This window comes from Cuculus canorus, chromosome 1 (assembly GCF_017976375.1).
Source record: "Cuculus canorus isolate bCucCan1 chromosome 1, bCucCan1.pri, whole genome shotgun sequence".
Taxonomy (NCBI): Eukaryota; Metazoa; Chordata; class Aves; order Cuculiformes; family Cuculidae; genus Cuculus; species Cuculus canorus.
In genome coordinates, this window is record NC_071401.1 from 148,753,600 (window position 1) to 148,770,440 (window position 16,841).

The 16,841-nt window shown below is 39.0% G+C and overlaps 1 protein-coding gene across 6 annotated transcripts in view; it reads right to left on the reverse strand.

Moving 5' to 3' along the window:
- TBXAS1 (thromboxane A synthase 1) overlaps nt 1-16,841 on the reverse strand; it is a 243,142-nt gene that overhangs the window by 136,317 nt on the left and 89,984 nt on the right. For all 6 annotated transcript variants that reach the window (XM_054086768.1, XM_054086793.1, XM_054086766.1 and 3 more), the window contains one exon: nt 15,262-15,314. In XM_054086768.1, the coding sequence (XP_053942743.1) occupies nt 15,262-15,314 (53 nt within the window). The remainder of the gene's footprint in view (nt 1-15,261; nt 15,315-16,841) is intronic.

Genomic DNA, 16,841 nt, shown 5'->3' on the forward strand with positions numbered 1-16,841 from the left:
TCATGAAATGATGTAGATGACATTTACCCACATATAAGAAATGACAGGGATTAAATTAAGCTCACAAAGTACCATGAAAAGGTAAAAAAAAAAAACCCCAAAAAATAACCTCTGAATTACACAAGCGCGTTTGGCAACCTGTGTCCATTTGGTGTTCTAAGGAAATCTGAGTCTGGATTAAACTGCAAGCCTGAAAACTCATGCCCACGTTCAGAGGTTGAGAAAAGAAGCAGCAAAGGGGTGGACAGGGATAACAGAATCATTTCTTTTCTTGCTCTTTGGGGTTCTGGGCTGTTCTCTGCAGCTGGGGAGCTGCTGCTTCCCAGGGCTGGTAGGGTTTATTTTTATCCTGGCAACTGGGCTAAGATGATTGCCACCATCACTGCCGCTGCTCTGCGTGCTTGCATCATACCGCTAGCGCTGATTAGCTACATCAGTATTCCACTTCATTAATGTGAAATGAAAGCTGTAAATAGGGTACTGCTTTTATAGGATGCTCCTGGAAAAGAGAAGTACTGTGATATTAATAAGGAACCAGTCACTCCTCCCGCCTGGGTTTGCAATGCTATTTCTACTGGGTGATGCTGAAAGCACTTGTAGCTCTTCACCTCAGCAAGATTGCCAAAAGATTTCTAAATCTTTTCCCACGATGTTTCCCACCAAGTTTGGACTGTATTAGTCTGTGTTTTGTTACTTGTGTTTAGACTGTGACATTTTCACCAAAGCTTGTTTTGTCTGCACTTGTTAAGGCAGGGTACGCCTGACTGACCTCATGTGATGGTGCAGCAGACGTTTCCTGTGGGTTTCAGCATATTTCTGTGCCCAGTCTTTTTATGAGTTTGTGAGATGTGTCATGAGAACAGTCTCATCTTGCACTCTTTGCACCTAATCCACTACCAAATTACTACTTCACCATACCCTGAGAGAAAACCCACCAGGTTACTATTTCCAGAACACTGGATTACTATTTCTAAGAAAAGTTACATCTTGGGAATAGCAAACTTTCTGTTTCCAAACTTTATTTGCTAACATCTATACACGGTTCATGTGTACGGATTTATATGAGTCTATTATTTATATTCAACAGTGCTACCTTTCTTCATCAGTGCAGTGAAAATTAAAAAAAGACTGAGGAGGATAAGCAGACAATGTTACTCGGGCTAAACAAGGACAACATTTTCTCCATCCCTTTTTTTTTTTTCACGTAAGGGAGGGAGAGGGATCTGCTGAGCACTTATCCTGATTTCTAGTCAGAAGCTCTAAGCAGCTTCCCTTGACAGACAGGTAAGCAATTTCTGGGAAACAACATGCAGTATTACCCTGGCAGGGCTACAGCCATTTTGTACAAGATAAATGGAGACAGAGCTACACACTTGAAGATGAGGGATATGACTGTGATGCTACATCAAATAATACGGCTGAGAGAACACATAGAAGAGGGGCATGCAGAGCATTGCTGCTTTCTAGCAAAGCAGGGGGGACCCATCCAAACAGGTGGCCATAAAGCCAAGGAGGATCCTTAGTGTCCCAGAAAGCAGGGGAGTATGTGTGTGTTGTGGTGCAGGATCCAAAGAAAATTTGGGGACATAGGACAAAAAGAAGGGAGCATATGTGCAACTATATGGAGAAAATGAAACAGGAGGGAGGTCAAACAATTTAAATATAATTTGTGATACTACAATATCACAAGATACAGAAAGCTATAAAGCAGATTGACTGCAATAAAACCACAGCCGTAACGAAGTTGCTAGTTACACACCCATCACTAAACTTCATATATGCAAACATACTTCAAGATGACTAAACCAAAACTTGTGTGATCCGACTTCTGCATCTTGTGAAGCATTTCTGACCATGATAAAATTGAGGGGCTTATTATTTTTCCTCCTTTAGACCTGGCACCAGCGTACAAAGAAAAGCTATCTGTTAAATCTGCATTTCTGCTACCTTCATCTCATATATACTTTACATACCATGGCCAGGACTCAAGTGTGGCTAGAGATTTTCACATCTCTGGTTTTGGTTAGCCATTTTAGCCCTAAAGGAAAGAAAAGGCTTTCAAAAAACACTGAGTGTCTCTATCTGCTGAAAAGTCACGTCCTCATACATATCTTCAAAAGAGGCATTCAGAACAGAGGCATTCAAAATCAGTAGGCTGTTTCTGTTTGTTTTAATTCTGCACTTCATCTTTGATTTCTTTGTAGGTGAGACAGCTCATCTGCCTCCTGTAAATACGATCAGCAGTTGTGGACAATACAATTATTTTTCTTTTTGCACATGTTTGAAATAAACATATACATAATTTTATTTCAGTCCACTCCTTCTTACTAGCATTTTGATCTTAAATCAATGAAAGAGTTACAATATATTGCACACCGTGCCTTTTTATTCCTTTGCCCTGGTTTTGTTAATGCATTCTGAAATAATACTGTATTAATATTAGACTGTATTAATTCATCGATAAAAGGTAAGACTCAAAACAGTGTTGTTTTGCATCATAAAAATAACATTATGAAATGAGTAAGCAAAATCGACTTTTGCATAATTACACATGTATACAACACTTTGTTGAATAAGAAACAAGACACTTCGATTTGGTCATGGCTACCAACCTGAAGGTATTTGAAGTTTAAGCAAATGAAAGCAGGGTTTCATAAACGAGAAACAAGAGACAATGCATTCATCCAATTAGCGTGCAATGAAGATGCAGATGCCAGTCAACATTAGCCTTAGTCAGGCAAGTATAGGTTTGCAAGACTGGCCACAAGAGGGACAATCACTGGGACTCACTTTTCTTCCCAGATCTGCCTTAAAAAATACGTTGAAACAAGAAAAAAAATATAGTAACCACCTACTGAGCTCCTGTGAATGTACTTTTTTATGCTACAGCATACAAAATGCACACAGGAAAGATTCATTTTTCAAAATCCTTGTATACCTATGGGAATGCGTACTTTTTGTATACATTCTTAAGATCTACAAACGTACACACAAAACCGTTTAATTTTGTTAATGTATTATTAAATGCACACTAAGCCAAATGAAAGTCATTTCCCAACGCTTTATACGTTTACCATGAAACCACTAGCAAAATTCTTTACAATAAAAATGCTGGCTGTACACATGACCAAACTAAATTATCTTGAGGAATGGCTAATATCTGACCATGTGGAAACATTAAAAAGCATGGCTTTGCTATAGGACTAGAAGGAAACAAATAGATGCATTTTCTTCCAAAAAAAATTGCAATGATAAAAATATTTTTAATAGTAAAAAATGCTACAGCTCCAGGAAGTTTTCCTGAATCAATTCAATCTGTGTCATGCTGGACGTTAAAAACCCATTAAAAATAACCATTACAAATTTCCTAACCTCTTTCAGTGCACTATGCAGAAGACAAAGGAAACTGCAATTCAACAGAGATAGAAAAGGAAGAAAAGAATGGAAAAAACTGATAGCTTGTGCATCAGTGACAAGGGGCAAATCTGTGCCACAAAAGACGAGAGGAGCAGAAATTATGTGTACAGCCGACAATGGCACTCCAAAGTAATGACTTCCAGGAAAATCTGCTGTTACAAATGGCCAACAGGCTGCTGAGCAGTAGTTGAGTCATGACTTTCATAACATGGGAAATTATTTTAGCCTAAAATGGACGTACTGAAAACCAGGATGTATATAGGTCTGGTAAGGCAGCTATGGGGATAACACTACAAACAGCCAATATGCTCACCTGGCTTAAATTATTAAATGTCACTGAAATCCATGCACATTTGGGGACTTTTCCTAATATTTAATGTGCAGTCATAAGACATAGATCATGTTTCAAACAGTAATATTGGTAAGAGCACTACCTACTTGACCTATTTTCCCCTTTGTACATGTTACCAGTTGTAACATACATTCTTCTTTCGCTGCTCTCTTTTTTTAGGGAGGATAAGGGGGCAGTTGTATAACGAATAGCATATATGTCACTGTATCCTGCAACAACACAAATCCCTGAGGATGCAGGAGTACATTTAGCTCTCTCTTCTTCCATGGGTGTACCCCTTTCACCATGAAGCAGCAGGTCTTGTTCACCCACCTCTTTCTCCTGATGGCCAGCCAGAGTGCAGCATATCACACCAATGCTGGCACCCAATTCACATGTGTGTACTGCACACATTCAAGCTCTTTTCATAGCTACATTAAGCAGCCATCCTGGACCGCACCTGGCTGCCCAGGGACATGAGTGAGATGTGGACTCAAAAATTTCTCCTCTTTGGCTTGGTCACAACTGCCTAGCTAAAGACTTCAGGATTTGCATGGACCTGCTTCATTTCTGAGTGATCCAAATAAATATTATTATTCAACACTGCTTTGCTATGTTACTCCCCAAAGCCTCTGGATCTCTGAAGTCTGCTGGAGTGGTTTCCTAGAGCCCTTCCCTCAAAACGGTCAAGCACACATGAAACACCAGCAGTTGTACTTTGGATTTCTGAGGGAAACATTTCTGAACCAAAAATAGCATTTTTAACTGCTCAAAGTCTACCTAGCAAAAAGGGAAAATGAGTAGAATTGAAAGCAGACCAATGTAAAAACTTCATCTCCCTCCTAAATATACAGGTATTGGGGCAAGATCAAGTGATTTGATACTCACGCAGCAACAGAGATCTAGCAGAGATACAACCCACTGAATCTATTCATAACCCCTATAAAGAAAGTAAAAAAAAGAACAACCAAACCAAGCACAACTGTAGGATGAACCACCACTGAAGTAAATATATTGATCTATCAAAAATGATTGAAGACTGACAATACAAGGGTTATAAATGCCTAGAAAAAAAGAGAAAGCAAAACCACAAAACCAACCCACTGAAAAACTCCCACCTGCATTCACAGGGAAAAAGGGACTGCAACAATAAAACACAATGGCAGTGCCTGTACCTTTTTGATAGCTGCCCCTCCCAAACGCTGGAACAATCTAGCTGTAAACCAAGCAAACGAAAATGTAAATGCGTGAGCAATTGTCTGGGGGATTCAGATGCTTCGTGTCCTGTAGGCAAAGAAGGGAATGGAGGAAAGCAAGAGAAGGCACAACTTTTAATATTTGCCATTATTATTGATCATATTCTCCTCACCTGGAGCCTTTTTAATCCAGCAGAGACCTTACAGTTAAATATGCAATGATGTCTGCATGGCTGTTTGACGCTGCCTGGCTGTTTAGCGCTGCCAGCAACACCCGCTTGCCCTCTGACCTCAGCACACACCACTGCTTTGCCTCCTCTGGCAGGAGGCAGCAGTCAGGGACAGCCTGCGGATTTTGAGGAGGGGGCAGCTACAGTGAATCACGGGAACAGCTGCCTGCAGAAATCCAATATTGAAAACGGCAAGCTCAAAAGAAGCATGGGATGGGGAAATATACTGAATACAATGCCCAAAGCAGTCCTGTGAGGCCATATAAACACAGAGGTGTATCAGAAGGGTGTCGGGGCTATTTGAGGGCTTACAAATTGTGCATTTGTTTAAATATTTAGCTAAGAAAATGAACATAAGGAAAAATATGGTAGTCTCCTAAACTTGATTCTGTTCTTCACCACTGATGAAAATCCAATTGCATTAGTTACTGGGCAAAAGCAAATGAAACGCCGTTGATGTGGGAGAAAAATTGGGTCTGTAGGAAGTATAAGTTTAGATTCTTCAACTATTACTCTTCCCATTTTGCAATACACTTCTCTGCCTCAAAAATCTGAATTTAAATTATTTTAATAGAAACTAATTTAATAGTTAATGGTTAGTGCCTTTCCACGTGATGCTATGTTACCATCTGACCTATTTTAACATTTGCCTCTGTACTGTACTTGTAGACCTACTTTCTCTTTCTCATGCCCTGTGCACAGCTTATTTCCCACTGGGCCAAATGGACAGCCAGTGGACATATAAAATTGTTAGGCTGCTTTCATAACATTTTACTCTGGCCCTTCACACAGTGTACTTCATAAGATGTTCAATGCAATAAAAGGTCTCAAAGAACCAAGATCGTCTCATAATGTCACTCAGAAAGTCTTTGCAGCAATTCCCAGTGTCCTTATCAAGATCCTTTTTCAACAAAATAGATTCCAACATTGACCAAAAAAGCCTGGATTATTGCTGAGTGATAAAATGTCTACTGCTTAGACAAGTCTATCCTTACAGAGTCACAACATTGCTCCCAACTCACTCCTTTTTCTGTAAACTACTTTAAGACATCTGGATATATCTTACAATTTGCTGTACAAAATCTTATTTTATTCAATAGGCACCATCATCCAAAAATCAAAGTTATATAACATGAGAGAGACCTAAAAATATTGGGTCAAGATCCTCAAACAGTCATGGTTCCATGCCTTTAATGGAGCTACACTGAAGTAAACAACAGCTTGAAGGTCTAGACCACTATTTTCAGGCTTGTTTACATTTGGAAGAGAGGAGATTCTGGGACAAAACGTGGTTTGAATCTTAAGTTAGACTAGAAAATAATCCGATGGGAGCACACCCCTATTGATACGATAATTGCTGAAGGAGATGGTCAGGTTTTTTTCCCTTATGTAGTTAATGTCATTCCAGAACTGCTGTGTTTGTGCATGGGAGTTTTTTTGACATTATTACAGCTGTTTGATTATACCAGTACAATTTTATCAGTATGACTATAATAAATCCTCCTTCAAGACAAGCCTCCAGATTTAGCCACCAGATTTACTGGAAGGAAAGAGAGATCCACAGTCCTTGGGATAATGGTGGCTCAGCCCATTCCACACTCGCCAAGCTAGAAAAAAATAGAATAACAGCAGAAAAGAACTTCTTCCTTTGCAGTGGGGTATACTTCTGCCTGTTGCCGGATGAAATCATACCCAGTTCACCAGAAGAAGGTCTGACACAAAGCAGACTCTCCAGAGAAAGAAGAGAGGTAGTCAAACAGAGAAAAAAGGGTAATTTGAAGACGGTGGCAAACCAACAAAGAAAAAGGAGACGTTTTGTTCCCCTTACTACTAATAAAACACAGTAGACCAAAATTGATCCCCAGGCTAATATGGCAGAGCAAAACCTAAAACCTATATATGACAAAACAATAAAGGAGTAACGAAGAGATTTATGGAAGTACATATAAACCTTGCGATGACGTAAAAATTGTCAGGTCATGTTACTGTTTTCAGCTCAACATGGATAAGAAAAACAGGAAGGAATAAAAATTAGAGCATAGAGAACTGATAGCACAGAGTTGAAGGAGATGGAGAGAAGCAGGACAAATAAAACAGAGCCAGAGCAAATATGTAAGAGGAGAAAAAAATAACAGCAAGAGGCATGTATACAAAGCCCACAAAACAAGGTTGTCAAAGCAAAAAAGAGTAAATTAGAACGAACCTTAGAGCCAACAAAGTAGTGGCATCATCAAAGGACAAGAGGCAGCAACAGAACATAAAGTGCCTCCATGTATAGGGCAAAGCAGCAAATTTGACCGTTTCTAAGAAACTAAATAAGAGACATCTCCAATCTATTCCTGTGGAATGCTTAGGTGTCCTAATGGGCAGAGGCCACACAAGATCTCATCTGAGGACTCCACAGCATGGGGAGAGAGAGTCTAATCTAACCAGCATGTGTGTCTCCCTCCTGCAGTTGCTATTAAGGTGGGCACAAGGAGGTGACAGAGCCATGGATGCTTCAGCCTGTGCTGGGGCTTGAAGAGAATTGGGACATGCAACAGACTGCTGATTTACTGTTCTCCGCATCCTTCCTCTCCAGACCCCAGTGTGTGAAAAGGGGAATGGAAAGCGCTTTCGACTGGTGCTTCTCATGGCACACAAAAAAGCAATCACAAGCTGATTTTGGATTTCTTCAGTCTATGACAAAGAAGAGTAAACTGGCATTAGGGAGTCACCTGGAGAAGTAGTAACTGTGATCCTCCTGTGAAGAGCTGGGCAACTAAGGAGGGGCAGGAGGAAGCTCCTAAGTTGCAGCATTAGTTTAAAATTGATCCACTTCAAATGCTGCCAAGAAAGGGAAGGAGGTGGGCAAGAGACATTGGGAGATGATACAGTTTCCCCCCCTTTGTGCAGAGCGAGAGGAAATGATTCAGGAACTTCATTTAAAAATTGCCATGCACAGCACTGAGAACACCAGTTCTTAATCAGATTCATAGCTGGTGAAGTCCATTAATACCTCCTAGATGTTACATATTGTATGTATCCACTTCAGGTTTGCATTAATACTTCTGGGTGCTGCAGAAAATCCTAATGAAAGCATTTAAAGTGCACAGCAAAATATTTGAAATAAAATCAGTTTTAGTAAAATAATGCCCAAGTTTTTTGACCTTTTAAAAGCCCTCAGCCTGCTTCTTCTCAAATAGTGGAAAGGGGGAGAAATTACAAGGTAGATTTTACTGCTTGTTAAGAAGATTAAGAAATGCAGGCTCTGGTAGATGGTGAAGAGGATAGGTTAAGGTGAAATTAAGTCTAGGAAACTAGCTTCTATAATGGTGTGGTTCACTCAGAATATTCCCTCCCCCTGCATTAAATTAGGATGATGCTGTCTGGTATGCAGATGCTGATCACAGCAGTGTTATATGATAAGAAGAGTCCCATCCCAAGCTCCTAAAAATGATGATTTTAAGAATTAATTTGCTAAGGAGCAGTCAGAAGAGATCAAAGATCACTCATATCGTACTTAAGGTGTAAAATGCCCCTCAGGCAGCATATTTCCAAAAGTAACTTCAGTTTTCATATAACCTTAACCTGGGGCTCACATGGACTATGCTTTAATGGCTAAGTGCTGCACTACCAGTGTTCAAGGCAAGAAGGGAACTAAGAAACACCTCCCTGGGAGCAGACAGAGGTAAAACCACCTCTCAGCCACAGCTGGCACCAGCACCCGCAGGGGTAGACCAAGATTTAATTAGGTTCCTCAAATGCTAAGATACAGTACAAGGGCCTGGTCTACTGCTTCCCTTGTCAGACTTCAGAGCTGACACAGTTCCGGCCAATGCTGTCTCAGTGGACCTGCACTGACCAAGGGATTTCCCTCTGCAAACACTAATTCAAATTGCTGTGAGTAGTGAAATGAGCATCAGGAACGTGATACAGATGACAGGCACTGTCCTTTGCTGCTCTGCCAAGTACATATAAAATGCTGTCTGTCTCATTTGGTTGGATTTCACACATTTTTTACAATCTCTTTCCAGAGGTGTAAAAGATTACATCAGGTCTTTGACTTAGGCTGGCTTGAACAGCTGCAATAGAGTCATGGAGCAGTCATGGTTCTATGATTCTATGGACAGAGGAAAGAAATTTGGGAAAAGTGCAGAAGGATGCACATGCCTGAACCTCAGCTACCCCAGGGCAGCGTCTGGAATCTCCGAGAAGGAGACAGGGAGCTTTGCGTGCAGAAGTGTTCACTACTTGCATCAAAATTACCATGCAAATGGTTTTGGCTACACTAAGGGCTGGGACTAACATTTTGGAGGGCCTTTGAGTCTCTGTGAATACGCAGAACACAAATGTCCTAGGACCTGACTAGCATAGAAAGAGAACATAGTGACAAATCAACAGCCATCCTAGATTAGACAAGCTCAAGTTGCATGGTTCTCATGGGAGGTTATAGTCCAAACATAAGATTTTGTCCATGACTACGAAGAACTCATTAACGAATGCCTCCAACATTACTAGTACACTAAGCATCAATTTGCAATGTTCCAGAGACCTAAGTACAAATGAAACATGCCAGAATTAAACTAGTCAACTAATTTACCATAAATTCTGCCTATAAACTGCATCCCACAGGTCTCCATACGCAGAATGTAAAATGCTCCATAATGATGAGGCAGCCCACTAAACCTGTTAGAACTGTAACAATAACATTAGACTCCAATTCTCAGAACAGAGTATGCTACCTTTTCAGTAAATCTTTAGGCATCAGTTCCATAAAAGGCTCTGTTTTTAAGACCAATTAGCAAAAGAGAGAAGAGGAGAAACTGGTGATGATACACCCACAAGTAACTCGCCAGACTTGTGCCAGCGGCTTGATTTAACCATTGGAACGAACTTAACTTTAACTTAAGAATTTTAAGATTCTCCTCTTCTTCAGCCAATTTTGGAGATAATCTTTTATTTCAGAGAGAATGGCTAGCACATTACATAGAGGAGCAACAGATTTATCTACATGCAAAGTGCTGTCAAAAGAGAGGGTGGAAAGGGGAAAGAAATATTTTTCTCCCCATTAACTTCTTTCAGCTACAATAAACCTAGGTATTTATGTGTACCAACAGCAGTTGGTATACATCATTTTTCAGGCACAAATGCAATTGTTTCTTTTATGGCCCTGATTCAGCAAGGTAGAAAAACTTCTGCCTAACTTGAAGCATACTGAGTAACAGCATTGACTTTAATGGGACTGCTCATGTGCCCAAAGTTAGGCACATGTTTAAGGGCATGCATAGTTTGCAGAAACTTAAAGGAAAAGAAGATAACTCCAATTCACAATTGAAATTCTGGAACTGATTAACAATCCTATAGAATCAAAGGACAATTCAGAACACATAAATGAGGAAAAAAGTGAGGAAAAAAAATCTTGACAGAATATGACAGACTTGACTCTGGCAATAAAAGTATATCACTTAAGAAAACAAAAATCCAGGCAAGTGAAGCTATCAAAAATCTTTATCGGGTTAAACGTGAAATACAGATCATGAAGGGCTATAGATCAGAAATAGGAAGTCTGTTTTTATTCCCTCCTCCCCATACTTGCCCAGGCATGATTTTCTCTAGCTGAAATATGAAAAGCAAATTGATTAAAATATCAAAGTAAAGGAAGGACCACAGGAGAGGTAGTAAGTCCATTAGACCCCCCAGTGTAGAAGAGGAAATCAAACAGGGTAAGATTGTTTCATAAAACTAAATTATTTCTTTACATGAGCCTTCAGAGACAAAGATGAGAATATTGTCCTAGGCTTACTCTTTTCACATAAAGCAGAGTGAGGCTAGAAACTGGGGGGTTAAAAAAAAAAGAAAAGCAAAACAAAACAAAACAACACACACACAAGCCCCCCCCAAAAAAACAGAGAACGAAGTGAAACTAAAACGGCAATAAAGACACTGTTTCTTCAGGTAAACTAACCACATGATGAAGGCATCAGCTGTTTCCTGCAGGAGGGAATCCTGCCCCTATCTACCTTAGGTTTTCCCGGAGGTGTTTGAGGAGTGCTGAGGAAGGATAAGACTCCCAGAAAAGTTCCAAGTGCCCAAATCCTGGAACCACATGTCCTTCTTTTGCCCACAAAAGAGGAAAGCCCCAAACCTTCACAGTGATTAACCAGTATGCTTCAGCCCTGATGCAAAGGCCAGGAACAGCAGTGACAAAAGCCTGTTTCTTATCCACAAATGTTTGATTATAGGCTCATCTGTAGTAATGCTAACTACTGCCATCTGCAGCAACATTTTTGGGAAGAGGACAAGTCGAGCGTTAAGTTAGAACCAACTCAGGCTGCAGATACTTCTGAAAAGCCATCAGTTGCCAGCATAGCTTACAATCAACACTCACTCGTGGACACATTTCAAGTCACTGACTCCATGGTCTAGCCTAATCCTTGAAACCACCCAACCATTTAAGTAACCAGGCTTCATCTTGGTCCCAATAATGACTTACCAGGAAATTGTTTAAGAAATATTAGGACATCTTTAGGGAAAAAAATAAAACACTGCACACAGATCAGACGTTGAGTAATTCCACAGACACCTTAAGAAAATTGGCTGTCCTATTTCAAGTTGCTTTCTGTATATTATCATAGAATCATAGAATAGTTAGGGTTGGAAGGGACCTTAAAGATCATCTAGCTCCAATCCAGGGCTTAAATGCCCTGATTGTCTTCAGCGTTCTGGAGGCGTTTTAATCCTAACTCCATCCTCTTGCTACTCCTAGACGCATCTCTTCACACCTACCTTACTTTGTTCTTGTCCTCCTTAGCACTTATTCTATTACATAATTGGTCAGATTTCTCACAGCAGGTTGAAGTTGAGAGTTCGAGTAAAGGAAGACTAAGAACAGGATTTGACCTGCTGCAAGCTGTTTCAGATGCAAAAGGGCATGAAGAAAAGAGTGTCACCCTACAAGCTGCACTGAATTTTAATCTTCTGTTCTTACTCTGATTATATGCACTGAGGTCTATGTTATGAACACCTACACTCTTCTCCACATCCACGTGCAATGCTACAGTTGAAGCAGAATAGGTTCATTCATCCCAGAGGCAAACACCTCTGTGCCTGGGGCTATATCATATTTTCTGTTCCTTCACTGGTGGTGTGTTGCTGGGCCAAGAATATATTACTTATTTTGGCACTATTCTCCAACTCCGTATCAGCCATACATGCTTACAGGGCTGTAAAGTCATAATGATGCAATCACAGTAGAGCAGTCAAACACATACAAAGTGTGTATATAAAATAATATTAACTTTTTGCCACTACGGCTCTGCTCATGTTGTAGCAGTTGCTTTTCTGATTCCATAAAGTATACTTCCCCCCATTATTTCTCAGCTTCAACTCAGAAGCTCTTTGTTTATCTGCCTGCTATTATCACCTATTTCCGATCAGCAGCCATCACCTAAAGCTGAAATGAAATAATTGGATACGGTATGGGTGAAAATAAAGTGTCAAAATACCAAAGTTCATCCAAAAGATAAGTGACGTAAATCACTAATTTCCACCGAAATGAAGACCGCTTTCCTGCAAAACTCTCACCATAAAAAGGAGAATATTCAACACAAATCTTAACATGCATCAATACATTGCTTTCCAAACAGGATATTTTTCACTTTCTATTTTTGGTATGGAGAACCAGCACATATATTTTAGAGGAGGTATTTTTATAGAAGATACATCAAACTATACATGAACTAAAAACTAACACTCTGTTGCAAGATCTCTTCAAAAGTCATGTCCATGGCTTGGATTCCCTCATTGAACAGAAACGCTAAAACCCTGGTTTTGCACCAAACCAGAGCTTTTTGTTTCTGCCTTGGCTTCCATCTTGGGTCATCTCTATATGAAAACAGACAGTTTTCACAGCACACACTCACAACTGAAGACTATTTGCATTGTCTCTCTCTATAAAAGAGTAATACCATCACCTCTCCTTGGGAGCGAAGAAAAGAAAAATGCTTTTGTGACCTACAAAAGCCTTATTTGAAATAATTCTCTACGACTTGAGGCCTTTTGAAATGATAGGGATATATTGTTTTGACTTGATTAAAGCTGAAAAGTTGATTTGACATCCTGTTGTCAAGGAAACCAATTCACACACAAAAGAAAACAGTTGTGATGGTATCATTCAGACTGTTCAAGTGACCTTAGAAAGAAAAAAAAGGCTTCAGTTCCAAAGATTTGTATTCAACTCACTTCACCACTGTGGAAATAAAGATCATTGCTCTTTATGCTTATCGGAAAGCAGTTTTCAATCTGGGAAAAGCAAAATGCCACATCTTCTTCAAACTGCCAGATCCAATACCTTGCCGGGACCGTACATGTAAACACACCTACCATTTACTGCCTATTTCAAAGGACACAAAAAAAACCACACAGAAGATGTATAGGGAAGAAGGAAATTCTTTAATTGACAGGACCATGATAAATACCCTCTGACACATACAACACCTACTGAACAGCAGCTCACAAACCAGGTTTTAAAACATCCTTCTTCCGCTATAAATAAAGTTTACCTCAAGGACAACAATGTTTGATCCCAGCTTTGTTTTCCTGGGAGATATCAAAAAGCAGCATTTATTCTTTGCCCGTCTGCTAGATCCCTCACAAACTGAGTTTTTCATGCACCCAATAAATGGGACATAGTTATGCTCAATCAGCTCACTCCTCTTACCGACAAGATCCCAGAGGTAGAACTGTCTTGGCTGACCACTACCACCATCATCCAGCTTTACAGTCCACGCAATTCTCACAGAGGTTTCACTCCCTAACAGCTGTGGGTAGACTGGAAAAATGCGACTTTCTATCTGTTCTCACACTGTAATTATACATCTCTTTCTCCAATGATATAGCCTCTGTGTGGCCAAGTGAGCAGACGGATGACTAAACAGCAACTTGTCTCAATTTCAGCTTATAAAAAAAATAGGCACAATATTAAAAAGGAGGGAAATACACTGAGGAATGAATGCCAGTGTTCTTACATTATTGCCACTTACGGGCATCACACCAAAGGTCACGGAGATAATAAGCCTCAGTCATTTTCCATTTGTTACACAACACACAACTTGCCACAGTGTTAATGAATATCTTTCTCCATTCCTGGTCAGCCAAGACACTGTATTATTTCCTCTCAGACAAGTACCTAACCCTTGGAATTCATTATTTCCATCAGTTCTTGCAGCACTTTGTCCTTAGGGCTGAGCCTAAACGCCACAAGGCAGCTGTGACCGAAGCATCGAATGCTTCGTATGCCTAACTCAGACTTCTTTCTGATAGAGCTTTTTTGCTGGAAGAGCATATAAACTATATTTATATAGTTTATGATCAAATATGCTCAAACATATTCATATATGCTCTCTTACAAGTCTCAAAACACACACAAAAAATTTTGAGTGTCTGTACTTTGTGATATTGCTCGATACTTACATATTGAAATAATAGTTATGCTGGAAACACCAACTGACCACAAAAATGGAAGCCACAAAATAACTGCATTTCCACTTAAAACGATGACAACTGGAAAATGGTTCTTGGAACAGAAATCATATTCTTGTGCTTGCATGAAGGGACACACTTTACTCCTAAGAAACTGCTAAGATAGCACAGCTGAGCTATAGAGAGAGGAATGCCTCATTTCTAATCTGTACTTCATTGTACTTCAAGTTTAGGAATTTTGCATAAATATAGATAGCAGCAGCTGAACCAAATTCATACTATTTCACAAACTAGGTAAGGGGTGTTTTTAAGACATTAAAATTATTATTTCCACTGTTCACGATAAATCTAAAGAATATGCGGGTGAAAAGAGAATACTGAAAGCTGGTAGCTTTATACGGTTCTGAAAAAGACTAAAGTTTATGTGTGTAATTAAAATTAGAAAGGGAAGAATGAAGTCCAACTCCAAATGCTGAACTAAAATAAGCCAAGGTTACTTTCTACACATAATGAAACAACATTTTTTTTATTAACATGTTATCTTGGCGGTTTCTCTTCTCCCTCCCAACAAACCCAAACAGCAAAAGCCAGTAAATAAGAACGCTGATGGCACTGTTAAGCTTACCCACAAATAGGCCCATATTCCGTTATGAGTTTTGTGTGGTTTTCCCAAAAACCCTGGATAAAAGAAAAACAACAACAATATTTTAGAGCAGTACTTAACAGAAACTCTGTGATAAAGTGTTGCTAACACACCAAACCTTTGACCTTCAACTAGAAGCAGCATAGTATTAACTCATAACCTCACCCTTCTCTCATTATCCATCTGTGATACTAGGGTCTAGAAATGATGACTGAAAAAAATCCAATCCCAGAAAAGACCTGGAAAGCCTTGGAACATGTTTTCAACAGAATTTTACTCTCCAGAATATGTTACTATTTCATGTTAGCTTTTTTTTTTTTTTTTTTAAACTAATCTCATCATTGAGGTCCCAACTAATAATTTTTTTTCCCCAATAGGTGCGTGGATGGAAAAACCGACAAAAGAAATCAATAGCAGAATAATTATATGACTTAATGCACCCAAGAGAAATGCAGGGAATGTAGAAATGTTGTCTTGTTTTAGTTATATTATTAAAAAAAAGAAAACAACCCTAATTTGCTAAGCATGAGTTTAGCATGAGGCAGTCATCTGGGACACTCTGCAGAATAGTAAGTGGATTGATTTTAACAAACTTTTAGAATTTTTACTCTGTTTCATTTTTTATAACTGATGAAAATTGGTATTCATTTATATAAATAAATGAATTATACTGCCATTATACTCAATTGTTAGCATCCTAAATGAATTCAAATTGATTAATCTGAAAGAAGGTGTGCAAAATGCAGCCCCAAAAATGAGTGTTAAAAAATCTGTTTTAACAAAACTGCAATATTAAGACTCATACTGATTGTGTTTCTATCTTGCCTATGGAAAAATAACACGTTTGACTGCATTAATCTGCATTTATATTAATTCAAGAAAGACTATTGTGATCTATCTTCATTCGTCAGGGAAAATTCCCTAACAAAGTAGAATACTTATGCCTCAAATTGAATCCTTCTTATTTTTTATGACATAATGCAGAATATTAGATAGAACAATATGATCTATTGTAAATACATTAACCACAGACATAAATAAACAAGACCATGTAATGTATGTATGCTTTGGGAACATTTTACATTTTACCACACTAAGCAAAAGAAAATCTGATAATCCAAAGTATTTATCTTACTTATCATCCTTGGGTGCTAACTTATTACCCAAATTAGCAAAGTACTTGCCACTACCTACAGTCCTCCTCTTACAGAGCCCTTCAGTTGTTTTTCGTTCTTAATACGGTTGTGCATTTGTTTTTTTTAATCCTGCCCTTGCATTATGTTTATTCTACAGGACAACATATCTCCAACTTAAGGCAAGAACTTCAAGTTTTCCTTAAGATAGAAAAAGCTAAAGCACTGGATGGTGAGTAAGAAAACACACTAAAGATAAAATTATGAAAGAGGTGGTTTAGATGACTGCCTGAAAAAAAATATATATTCTCACCTGAAAAATATTTTACTACTAAGGTAAGTAGAAAAGCTCATCCATTAGCACACAAACACTAAAGTGGACAAAGCCTTTGTAATACCACAAATACATACAGCTAACTCAAAAAGGCT